Source organism: Manis pentadactyla, chromosome 2, assembly GCF_030020395.1.
Source record: "Manis pentadactyla isolate mManPen7 chromosome 2, mManPen7.hap1, whole genome shotgun sequence".
NCBI lineage: Eukaryota > Metazoa > Chordata > Mammalia > Pholidota > Manidae > Manis > Manis pentadactyla.
This window is the reverse complement of record NC_080020.1, coordinates 79,071,828-79,084,179: the sequence shown is the minus strand read 5'-3', so window position 1 is coordinate 79,084,179 and position 12,352 is coordinate 79,071,828. Positions and strand designations below refer to the sequence as shown.

The 12,352-nt window shown below is 41.9% G+C and overlaps 1 protein-coding gene across 1 annotated transcript in view; it reads right to left on the bottom strand.

Moving 5' to 3' along the window:
• Positions 1 to 6,289: 6,289 nt before the first annotated feature.
• The window catches only part of DHFR (dihydrofolate reductase), a 39,477-nt gene continuing 33,414 nt past the window's right edge, over positions 6,290 to 12,352 (bottom strand). The window contains exon 6 of the mRNA XM_036914184.2: positions 6,290 to 6,368. Within this exon, the coding sequence (XP_036770079.2) occupies positions 6,305 to 6,368 (64 nt within the window). The 3' untranslated portion in view covers positions 6,290 to 6,304. The remainder of the gene's footprint in view (positions 6,369 to 12,352) is intronic.

Below are 12,352 nucleotides of genomic sequence, written 5' to 3'. Positions count from 1 at the left end.
GATACTTTTGATATGTGTAGATTCTCTTTTGCTCTTAATAAGCCTGGCTAGGGGTTTATCTATTTTGTTTATTTTCTTGAAGAACCAGCTCTTGGTTTCATTGATTTTCTCTGTTATTTTATTGTTCTCAATTTTATTTGTTTCTTCTCTGATCTTTATTATGTCCCTCCTTCTGCTGACTTTCAGCTTCATTTGTTCTTCATTTTCCAGTTTCAATAATTGTGACTTTAAACTATTCATTTGGGAATGTTCTTCCTTCTTTAGATAGGCCTGGATTGCTATGTACTTTCCTCTTAGAACTGCCTTCACTGTGTCCCACAGAAGTTGAGGCTTTATGCTGTGTCATTTGTCTCCATATAATGCTCAATGTCTGTTTTAATTTGGTCATTGATCCATTGGTTATTTAGAAGTGTGTTGTAAAGCCTCCATGTGTTTGTGAGACTTTTTGGTTTTTTGTACAATTAATTTCTAGTGTTATGCCTTTGTGGTCTGAGAAGCTGGTTGGTAGAATTCAATCTTTTTTAATTTACTGAGGCTCTTTTTGTGGCCTAGTATGTGATCTATTCTGGAGAATGTTCCATGTGCACTTTAGAAGAATGTGTATCCTGCTGCTTTTGGGTGTAGGGTTCTGTAGATATCTGTTAAATCCATATGTTCTAGTGTGTTGTTCAGTGCCTCTGTGTCCTTTCTTATTTTCTGTCTGGTGGATCTGTCCTTTGGAGTGAGAGGTGTGTTGAAGTCTCCTAAAATGTATGCATTGCGTTCTATTCCCTCCTTTAATTCTGTTAGTATTTGTTTCACATATGTTGGTGCTTCTGTATTGGGTGCATATATATTTTGTAATGGTTATATCGTCTTGTTGAGCTGACCCTTTTATCACTATGTAATGTCCTTCTTTATCTCTTGTTACTTTCTTTGTTTTGAAGTCTATTTTGTCTGATACCAGTACTGCTACACCTGCTTTTTTCTCCCTTTTGTTTGCATGAAATATCTTTTTCCATCCCTTGACTTTTAGTCTGTGTATGTCTTTGGGTTTGAGGTGAGTCTCTTATAAGCTGCATATACATGGGTCCTCCTTTTTTATCTGTTCTGTTACTCTGTGTCTTTTGATTGGTGCATTCAGTCCATTTACATTTAGGGTGATTATTGAGAGATATGTACTTATTGACTTTGTAGGCTTTAGATTCGTGGTTACCAAAGGTTCAAGGTTAGCTTCTTTACTATCTAATTGTCTAACTTAACTCACTTATTAAGCTATTGTAAGCACAGTCTGATGATTCTTTCCCTCCCTTCTTATTTCTCCTCCTCCAATCTTTATATGTTAGGTGTTTTATTCTGTGCTCTTTTGCATTTCCTTTGACTCCTTTTGTGAGTAGTTGATTTTATTTTTTTGCTTTTAGTTAGTATTTGGTTGGTCCACTTTCTTTGCTGTGATTTAATTTTCTCTGGTGACATCTATTTAGCCTTAGGAGTGCTTCCATCTAGAGCAGTCCCTCTAAAATACCCTGTAGAGGTGGTTTGTGGGAGGCAAATTCCCTCAACTTTTGCTTGTCTGGGAATTATTTAATCTCTCCTTCATATTTAAATGATAATCGTGCTGGATACAGTATTCTTGGTTCAAAGCCCTTCTGTTTCATTGCATTAAATATATCATGCCATTCTCTTCTGGCCTGTAAGGTTTCTGTTGAGAATTCTGATGATAGCCTAATGGGTTTTCCTTTGTAGGTGACCTTTTTTCTCTCTCTGGCTGCCTTTAATACTCTGTCCTTTTCTTTGATCTTTGCCATTTTAATTATTATATGTCTTGGTCTTGTCCCCCATGGGTCCTTTGTGTTGGGAATTCTGTGGGCCTCCATGGTCTGAGAGACTATTTCCTTCCCCAGTTTTGGGAAGTTTTCAGCAATTATTTCTTCAAAGGCACTTTCTATTCCTTTTTCTCTCTCTTCTTCTTCTGTTACTCCTATGATGTGAATGTTGTTCCTTTTGGATTGGTCACACAGTTCTCTTAATATTCTTTCTTTCCTAGAGATCCTTTTATCTCTCTCTGTGTCAGCTTCTCTGCATTCCTGTTCTCTGATTTCTATTCCATTTACAGCCTCTTGCACCTCATCCAGTCTGCTCTGAAGTCCTTCCAGAGATTGTTTTATTTCTGTATTTTCCCTCTGTACTTGGTTCTTTAGCTCTTGCATATTTCTCTGCAGGTCCATCTGCATGGTTATGACCTTTATTTTGAATTCTTTTGTGGGGAGATTGGTTAAGTCTATCTCCCCAGGCCCTCTCTTGGGGGTTGTTGGGTAATTTTGGACTGGACCAAATTCTTCTGCCTTTTCATGATGATAGAGGTAGCTGTAGGCAGGTAGCATATGTGTCAGCTGGGAGAACAAAGTCCTTTCATGCTTGCTGGTCCCCTTGCCCTTCTCCATTTCCTGTGTCTGTTACCTGCACTCTTGGAGCAGCCTCCGGGTTAATCCCCTAAGCTGCTGTGGGCAGGGTCTCTGTCAGAGTAGTGCAGAGCCCTGTGTGGCATGGCAGGCACGCCGGGTGTGCTCTCATGTGAAAGTGGCACCCTTGCCGGGCAGCTGTGTACTGGCTATGGCCTTTGGGTCTGACCCAGGCGGCTGTGCACCTGGCTGAGATTCTGGGTGGCTGCTGGGGTTGTGGCTACTCCTGGGCCATTCCTCTGCCACCGCTGCAGGCTCATGCAGGCCACTCCCGGACTGCTCGGTTGCCGCTGCCGTGGGCTCACATTGGCTGCTTCCAGGCCCCTGTGGCGCCATCGTCACCGGCATGTACAGGCTGCTCCCAGGTTGCTTGCTCGCCACGGCTGTGTGCTTACACAGGCTGCTCCTGGGCCCCTCTGCTGCTGCCGCCGTCAGCGCATGCGGCTGCTCTCCTGCTATACTGGGCTGGTGTGTTGGGGTCCACGCCAGTTGGTGGAACGACTGGCACGCTGCTTATCGCTGTGAGGGCCTTCAGAGCTGCACTGCCACCCAGCGGGTTAGGTTGCCTAGAGTTCCCTGGGATTCCCATGTGCTGGGCTGAGTGTGCTGGGCTGACTTCGTCCAGCTGTGAGGTCCCTGTCCCTTTAAGACTTGCAAAAAAGCACCCGCTTTTCTTTTGTCCCAGGGGCGCCAGTTGCAGGGACCTGCTTGCAGGTTTTGCTTTTCCATTTCTCTAATACCCAGCATTCCATGCACCGTGTTTATGTGCTCCCGGTATGGACTACCAGAGCTGGTTGTTTAGCAGTCCTGGGCCTTCACTCCCTCCCTTCTCCGACTCCTTTCTTCCCGCTGGGGCGCTGGTGTAGGGGGGGTGCTCGGTTCCCACCAGGCTACGGCTTGTGTCTTACCCCCTTCATGTGATGCTGAGTTCTCGCAGATGTAGATGTAGCTTGGCTGTTGTACTGTATCCACTGGTATCTCTTTTAGAAATAGTTGTATTTGTTGTATTTTCAAAAATATGTATGTTTTTGGGAGGATATTTCGGCTGAACTACTCACGCCACCATCTTGGCTCCTCCCCCCTGATTGAGAATTTTTGTGCTCTTTATATCCCTTCCTTTCCCCCACCCACCTCAGCCCCTCCCTCATGATAACCACTAGTCACTTCTCAGTGTCTGTGGGTCTACTGCTATTTTGTTCATTTTGTTTTGTTTTTAGGTTCCACAAGTAAGTGAAATCATATGGTATTTGTCTTTTTCTGCCTGACTTATTTTACTGAACATAATATCCTCTAGGTCCATCCGTGTTGTCCAAATGGCAGAATTTCTTTTTTTATGGGTGAGTAATATTCCATTGTGTATATGTACATCTTCTTTATCCACTCTTCTATTGATATACACTTTGGTTGTTTCCATATTTTAGCTATTGTAAATAAAATGACAGTAAACATAGGGGCACATATATCTTTTCAAATCAGGGATTTTGTTTTCTTTGGGTAAATTCCTAGAAGTGGAATTACTGGATTGTATGGTATTTTTATTTTTAGTTTTCTGAGGATTCCCATACTACTTTCCACAGTATCTGCACCAATATACATTCCCACAACAGTGTAGGAGGATCCCCATTTTTCCACATCCTCACTTGTTATTTCTTGTTTTTTGGATGGTGGCCATTCTAACTGGTGTGAGGTGATATCTCATTGTGTTTTTAATTTGCATTTCCCTGATGATTAGCAATGTGGAGCTTCTTTTCATGTGCCTGTTGGCCATCTGTAATTCTTCTTTGGAAAAATGTCTGTTCAGGTTCTCCTCCCATTTTTTAATCAGGTTATTTGTTTTTTGGGTGTTGAGACACATGAGTTCTGTAGCTTCCTTTAGCTGTTATCTATGACCCTGTCTCTGCTTTTAGCTGTACCCTTAAGTTATATAAAGGCAGCGCTCATGTTCCCTGGTCTTTTCAGATTCAACAACATCACCTATTATTATAGCTATTCCTAGTCTGACAGCATTTTGAATCTTTTCTCCATATTTCTTTTTTCCTCTAGGTTTATGCATTTTGGTATAGCTTGATCAGCCTAGATCATGGGGGACCATCTTTTAGTACTGTTGATTCAAGTTAGTTTCTGAATGTAATCTAAGGATATGTAGAGTTCATTCATTCACTCAGTATGTACTGAGCTTCTACTACAGTAGTTCTTAAACCTTTGTTGCACATTAGAATCACTAGAGAAAATTAAAATCCTAATGTCCAGGCCACACCCCATACCCAAATTGGACTCTCTGTGATGGGGGATGGGGTTTTAGGCACCAGTATTTTTTTAAGCTACCCAGGTGATTCTAATGTGTAGCCATGGTGGAGAACTGCTGCTCTACTCTATGACAGACCTCCTTAAAAATATAATCTCAATGGTTATAGGTTCCCTTAAAGTATGTTTTTCAGAAAATGAATTTGAGGTGTATCTGCATTACTTGCCTCTGGCTAACCTTATTCACATTTTGTATAGGGTTACTCATCAAGTCACATCAGAGAAAACAGCTTTTGAGCCATGTGTAATCACTGAGGTTCACATGTGGTGAAGAAAGTGGTTATATTAATATTAGATAAAACCTTGATTTTATGTAATTTTCTCAATTGGGTTGATAACTCCTGGAGGACAGTGTCTGAATTTATTTAACTGACATCATACAGCATCAAGAGTAGCATTATGTTCTGGTGGGAACTTAAGAAGAGCTTTAGAAATTATTTTCACCAGAAAAAATTCAGTCTTGTCTTTTATGACTATGAATTAGAGGCCATCTGTGAAGCTGCTGAGTTTTACAGAAAAGCCTTCATTTAGACTGACATTTATCTTGTAATGTGGCAGTAAAAAAAATTTTGAAACATTTGCAGAACAAAGGTTAAGGCCAAGCCTTCTATCAGTGTGATGTTTATAGAGCATACATTTGCACAAAAAAGGGGTAGATTTATTATTTATGTTTAACTACAGTCTCTATTGTGTATTTTAAAGTCTCATATTAAATAAAGTAGATTCACTGAGGGGAAAAAGGGGTAGGAGGGAGGTGGAGACTAAGGGAGGGAGAAAGTCTAGTGAATCTTCATAGGAGCCTCTTTCAACTATTTGCTGACACTTCCTGACTCCAGAACATTTTCCCCAATTTTTATTTTGAATATTTTCAAGTATGTATAAAAATTGAAAGAATATTACAATGATATCTGTATATCCTTATTTATCCCAATGGCCTGAGAACCACAATTGTGTAGTTCTTGTTCAAAGGCCATCTGTCTTGAGATTCAGGAAGAACTGAGGTTTTGATTCAAGTCTGAAGGTTGCAGGAAGAAAGCTGATGTCCCAGTTTGAAGGCAGTCAGGCAGGAAGAATTTTCTCTTACCTGGAGAAAGGTTAACCTTTTTGTTCTACTCAGGCCTTCAACTGATTGGTTGAGGCCCACCCATGTTAGGTGGGCTTCCTTTACTCAGTCTACCTATTTAAATGTTAATTTCATTCAAAAACACCCTCACAGAAATATCCAGGATAATGTTTGAACAAATACCTGGTTGACACATACCTTTAACCATCACACACTGTATTAGTTTCCTAGTACTGCACAATATTATCACAAAGTTAGCACTTGAAACAATACATATTATCTCACAGTTTCTGTGAGTCAGAATCCTGGGGATGGCTTGGTTGGGTCCTTTTCTTAGGGTCTCACAAGGCAGCACAAAGTGTTCACTGGGGCTGTGGTCTCACCAGACTCAACTGTGGAATGATTCACTCGTAAGCTCACTCAGGTTATTGGCAAAATTCAGTTGTTTGAGAGGTTTAGTTTTTTGCTGGCTGTAGCTGGAAGCCATTCTTAGCTCCTAGATGCCACCACAGTTCCTTGCCATGTGGGGTTCCCCAAGATGGCCAGTTACTTCCTCAAAGCTAGCAAAGGAAAAAGAGACTCCACTAAGAAGCTAGTCTTATGTAACTGAACCACATAACTATATGCATATAAACATGTACATCTTGTCACTTTTGCCATATTTTATTGTCTAGGAAAAGTCACAGGTCCTGCTCACACTAAAGGATAGGGACTCACACAAGTGCATAACACTAGGAGGAGGGAGCATGGGAGTCACTCTAAGTCTGTGTACAATTCTCTATTTAGATTCAAGATTTGCTAACATTTTGCCACATCTGCTTTCTCTCTTTCCATATACTCATACATGCATGTACACACACACACAAACCACTGAAACTTTGAAAATACAGCTTATCCTTACCCTGGACCAGATGGAATTCTTAGTTTCTAATCTACTAATTTTTGTCAGGGAATAATGATTTATTTTGTCTCTGTCCAAAGCATACTCCTAAGTGGCAGGATGGGAGTAACCAGCTAGGCCTTGGGAAGGTGGGGTTTTCTTCCGATCACAGTGAGTCCTCTCTCACTGTCCTCACCCCTGCAGGCTGGTGTCCATCCACAGTCCCCTCCATGGACCCTTTCATTCTCACACTGTACCTTCTCTTGACTCATGGTCCCAAAAACTTCCACATACTGATGCCTTCACATCTAGATCTCCTGCCAGCCTCTTGTGTTGGGCAACAGGCTGCAGAAACAGCTGCAGGGCCACTCAACATCTCTGTCTGCTTCAGAGGCACTTCAAACCCCACCTGTTGAAATGGTGTTAGGGGCTCCCTGCTTGCTTCCTTTCTGAACTCCCTCTCTGGGGCCCAGCATCCTTCTACTCCCTGGTCTCTCAGGCTAGAAATTTTGGAATCATCTTCGCACTCTTTTTCTTCCCAACTTCCAAAACAATCACCAAGTTCTGTGGATTCTGCCTTCTAAAACTCTCTGGAGATGCCCCTCTCCTGTCCTCCCCACTGTTACCTCATCAGCTCAGGCCCTCAGTGTCTCTCCAGGAGGCTGTTTTATCTCTCTGCTGCTGCCTCTTTGCCTCTGGTCTTGCTTCTCTCCAATCCAGCCTTGCTCTGTCTTCCAGCATGCTTTCGGTAAAAAGAATATCTAAGATGTTTCAGATTAATTACTGAGGTTAATCCATTACTCTAAATTCTTTCATGACTGCACATGGGGCATGGGATAAAATGTAAACTACTTAGCAAGGTTCTATGTGGTAATCTGGCCTCTCATTTTCTAGCTTTATTTTTGCCATACTTCTTAAACTTTATGTTTCAGCAACCTTAGTGTTCTATTTTTTGAAACTCCCCATAATCTCTACAACTTCTATACTTTGCATGTCATTTTCCTTGCTTGGAATGTCCATAATTCTTTCCCTCCTATCACTCTCCAGTGTTTAACCACCTGAAAAACTCCTCCTCATCCTTCAATTTCAGCTCAGGTGTCACTTCTAAGCAGCCTCCTTTGATTTCCTCAGTGAAGCTGAGGTTCCCTTGTCCATTATTTCGTACTCTACCTGCTAACTTTTGCTTTTGCACCGTTATTGCTTGCATGTTTATTTCTCAAACAGACCATGAGCTTGAGATCAGAAACCATATCTTGCTTATGTTGGATGCCTAATGCTGTTGTAACTTATGGTAGATGCTTAAGAAATCCTTGATGAATTAAAGAATGAATGAAGGAATCTGAATATTGAATCTGCAGTGGGGCTGCAGGTGGAGGGGTAGGGGCTGTATTTTCAGATACAATCTTGTTAGATCCTGGATGGTCAACTCCGTGGGGACAGATATGCATGTTATATTCACGTTTGGTTCCCATTGCTAAGCACAGTGCCTGAAAAGCACTCAATAGGAGCTTAATAAATGATTTTTGAGTGAATGCGTGGTAAGTCTGTGGACTAAGGCAGGTGCTACTATTGTAATACAGTTGAGGACCCCAGGTTTGGAGAGGTTAAGTACCTGTCCAAGTGTTTTGGACCAGCTACACCTCAGAATGCCTGCCCCGCCACATCATTTAGAGAAGGATGGAAGTTGGCTGTTCAAGGCAGTTGACTGGCAAGGGGAGGGTCCTTGTCCTACAAGCAGCCAATCCTCACTGGGCTATTTTAAGACCTGACTTTAAAAGATAAGCTGGGACAATCATATTATTGCTTGAAAATTTGAATTAAGAAACAGAGAAAATGAAGAGTTAGTAGTGGGATCCCAAACACAAACCTTTTGGGTGGTAGCCTGGAGTTATGAAGGGCACACTTAGGAAATCAGACACAGCAGGAAGAAACCACAACTATCAACCAGTGGAGCCCCCCTGGTTTCCCATGGCCTTCACATTTCAGTTTCAATTTGTGTGTGTATCTTTACAGTTGACACACTGTCCCACCCAACCAGGTTAGGTGGTGATTCCAGTGGGGATTTGCTTCTTGCAACTAAGGTTATTAATGAACATTCCCAGGTGGTCACAGTATTGAAACCCAGGCGTTCTCTCTGGCCAGCACTCTTACCACTACTTTACGGTGAAGGACAGTGTTTGTGCAGATTTTAGCAGAGGGCCATGAAAAAATAATGCATATGAAATGTACTTAAATGACAATGAAAAAAACTATAATTGTGAATGTGAGTGGGTGGAAACAGCCAGTGAGGCAAACCAAATCCCCTCTCAATTTAAGCTAGATTAGTAGGAGGGCCCCAAGAAACAGAAAACAGGCCTTTAAGGCAGTGCTTATTTGTACAGGCACCCTCTTTTTCTGCTCTCTTTTGACCGAAATCTCTGGGAGTTCAGGCCGACCCCTCCTACCCCCTCCAACTGTTGCCTGGGAAGGGCCAGGAGAGGGAGACAGGTGCCACCCACGCACGTGGGCTTCTGCCCTTCAAGTCCCAAGGCTGCAGAGTGCAAAGAATGACAAGATCATGGTTTCTATCCACGTGTGGCCTTTTGACACACAAGTTAATGAATATATTCCAGGCACAAACTGTTCTTTCCCACGAGCTCTTTCTGCAGGTCTCCAACGAGACAATTACCCTGTTCCACTTAACAGAGTGACTCAAGGACGGATCTGAGGGCTGGCTCGTGTGAAGCCTGGCTTGTTTTCTTGCCCTCTTCCCTGGCTTTAGAATTTGTGTAGAAAAGTCAGAATACAAAGCTCTGAAGCTCCCCCATTGCCCCCCACCTACATGCCTGTGGGGGTCACAGGCTCTCCAATGCTCCGGGCAGGCACTCTGTGCTGCTTTTCAAGAGCTGAATGGGCAGGTCCACGACTCTGGACAGCGACAATGGTGAGTCAATTGGGGTTTACTCACCCCCTCATTTCTCTGAAAAGATGCCTCTACTAGACAGTTACCTACCTGGGAGTCACCTTTTGAAACTGACTGAAGAGAGCTTATCTTATAATCAACATTTCCCAGAAATCACTCACAAACCACAGGTTATGAAAAGAAACAGATCATGACCAACTGTATTCAATGTACACTATTGTCAAAAGTTTGTAGAGTTGAAGGCTAGCCCTTTGAATATTTTCAGACTTCATTTTCCAAAGGAATGCTTTTTGAAGCTGTAAATACCTGGAGGCACTGATAAAAAGCAAGAAGGATATGTCCTATTGGAGCTGGATTTCAGGGATATAGGGGAGACAAGCTTAAAAGCTGGACTTCACTTTTCATTTTTAATCAAAGCTCTGAAAATCACTGAACTATTGGAGACGGAGGTGTCAAATTAAGATCCAGTCGCAAATAAAAGATCTCCAGTGTGGTTGACATTCTGTTTAGACTGAACCACAAACTCTTTAAGAAAAGCATCCTGATAGACCAACAAATATGACATTTGTGCTTAAGAGAGTTGCCTTTTTTTTTAAAGGTTTCTAATGTGAAAAGGAAGTATCTCCAAGGAGGCATATAGCACAATCACATTTTTTTGTTTTGATTACTGTGATAGTTTGCTGGGTTAATTTGGTCAGGCTGTGGTACTTGGTTAGTTACTCAAACATGAATCTAGATGTTGCTGTGAAGGTATTTTGTAGATACAGTGAACACCTACAATCAGTTGACTTTAAGTAGATCACCCTTGACAATGTGGCCTAATCTTATCCATTGAAGGCCTTAAGAGCTAAATTACATTTTTCAGAGAACTTCTGTCTCAAGATTGCAACATTATCCCTGGCTCAATTTCCAGCTTGCTGGCCTGCCCTACAGATTTCAGACTTGCCAGCTCTCACGATTGCATGAGTCAATTCCTTGAAATAAATATTTTAATTTAGGTATATCCTATTGGTTCTGTTTCTATGGAAAACTCTGACCAATACAATGACATTTATGTACCTGAGTAATAGCTTAAGTTTTTAAGATGGAAATTCAGAACTGTTCTGTCTAGATCACTCTGCTTTCTGCCCCTCTGAGTTTATACTAAGTGAACTGACTATATTCTTAATTTGAACTCAAATGCTACGAAGTGAGAAAGATGTTTAGGTTGTCAGGCTGGCTGGAGAGGCACAGAGGAGAACTCTGGGTGGTGAGAGGACAGGCAGGGAGCATACATTGAGGGCCTGCAGTGTTCAGACCCCCTCCCCTTACAATCTGGAACAAAGAGCTTCCAGAATTAAGTTTTGAGGACAGAATGTGGAGAAGCCTGTTACTAATGGCCTACTAGGGAACAGTCTTCCTAGTCTAGATGCAAAGGTCAAACAAGAATATACCCCACAATAGAAGAACACTTTTACCAAATATAATGGACATAGGCAATAAGAATACAAGTATTACAGAACTATGACCCAAGCCTAATGTGCAATGTTAAAAAAAGGCTCTAAATGATAAAATTATTTCCATGTGCAAAGAATGGTATTACTCATTCTGAGACCTATCTCTGCCCATGAATGAGTCACTTTCCTGAAATACGGAGTTCTTTCCTAAGACCTGAACTCTGCGTATATTTCTCACAACCACAAAGAACAATTAGAATTAACTCCAAACTTTTAGTCTCCTGGTTTCCAATGCCTCAAGGACCCACACTAGAAACAAGACGCATTTCCAAACCCAGCCATAACTTATTTTTTATTAAGGTATTATTGATATACATTCTTATGAAGGTTTCACATGAAAAACAACATGTTTACTACATTCACCCATATTGAGTCCCCCCCATACCCCATTGCAGTCACTGTCCATCAGTGTAGTAAGATGCCACAGAGTCACTATTTGTCTTCTGTGCTACACTGTCTTTCCCATTATCCCCCCACACCATGTGTGCCAATCATAGTACCCCCCAATCCCCTTCTCCCTCCCTCCCCACCCCTCCCCTTTGGTAACCGCTAGTCCCTTAGAGTGTGAGTCTGCTGCTGTTTTGTTCCTTCAGTTTTGCTTTGTTGTTAATACTCCACAAATGAGGGAAATCATTTGGTACTTGTCTTTCTCCGCCTGGCTTATTTCACTGAGCATATCCCCCAGCTCCATCCATGTTGTTGAAAATGGTAGGATTTGTTTCTTATGGCTGAATAGTATTCCGTTGTGTGTATGTAGCACATCTTCTTTATCCATTCATCTACTGATGGACACTTAGGTTGCTTCTATATCTTGGCTGTTGTAAATAGTGCAGCTATAAACATAGGGGTGCATATATCTTTTTGAATCTGAGAAGTTGTATTCTTTGGGTAAATTCCAAGGAATGGGATTCCTGGGTCAAATGGTATTTCTATTTTGAGTTTTTTGAGGAACCTCCGTACTGCTTTCCACAATGGTTGAACTAGCTTACATTCCCACCAGCAGTGTAGGAGGGTTCCCCTTTCTCCGCATCCTCACCAGCATTTGTTGTTCTTAGTCTTTTGGTTCAGCCATATCTCTTAATCCCAGAACAGATGAAAAAATAGTGAAATGGGGGAAAGCAAAAGTCAAGTTGTAAGCCTGGTATTTGTCTCTTTCCCTTTATGCGTGTAGCAGAGACTGGCTAGATGTTTGTCAAACCTGTTTGCACTTCCTTTTGGTCCACAGCTAGACTACATGTTCCAGCCTCCTGGTATTTGGGTGTGGTT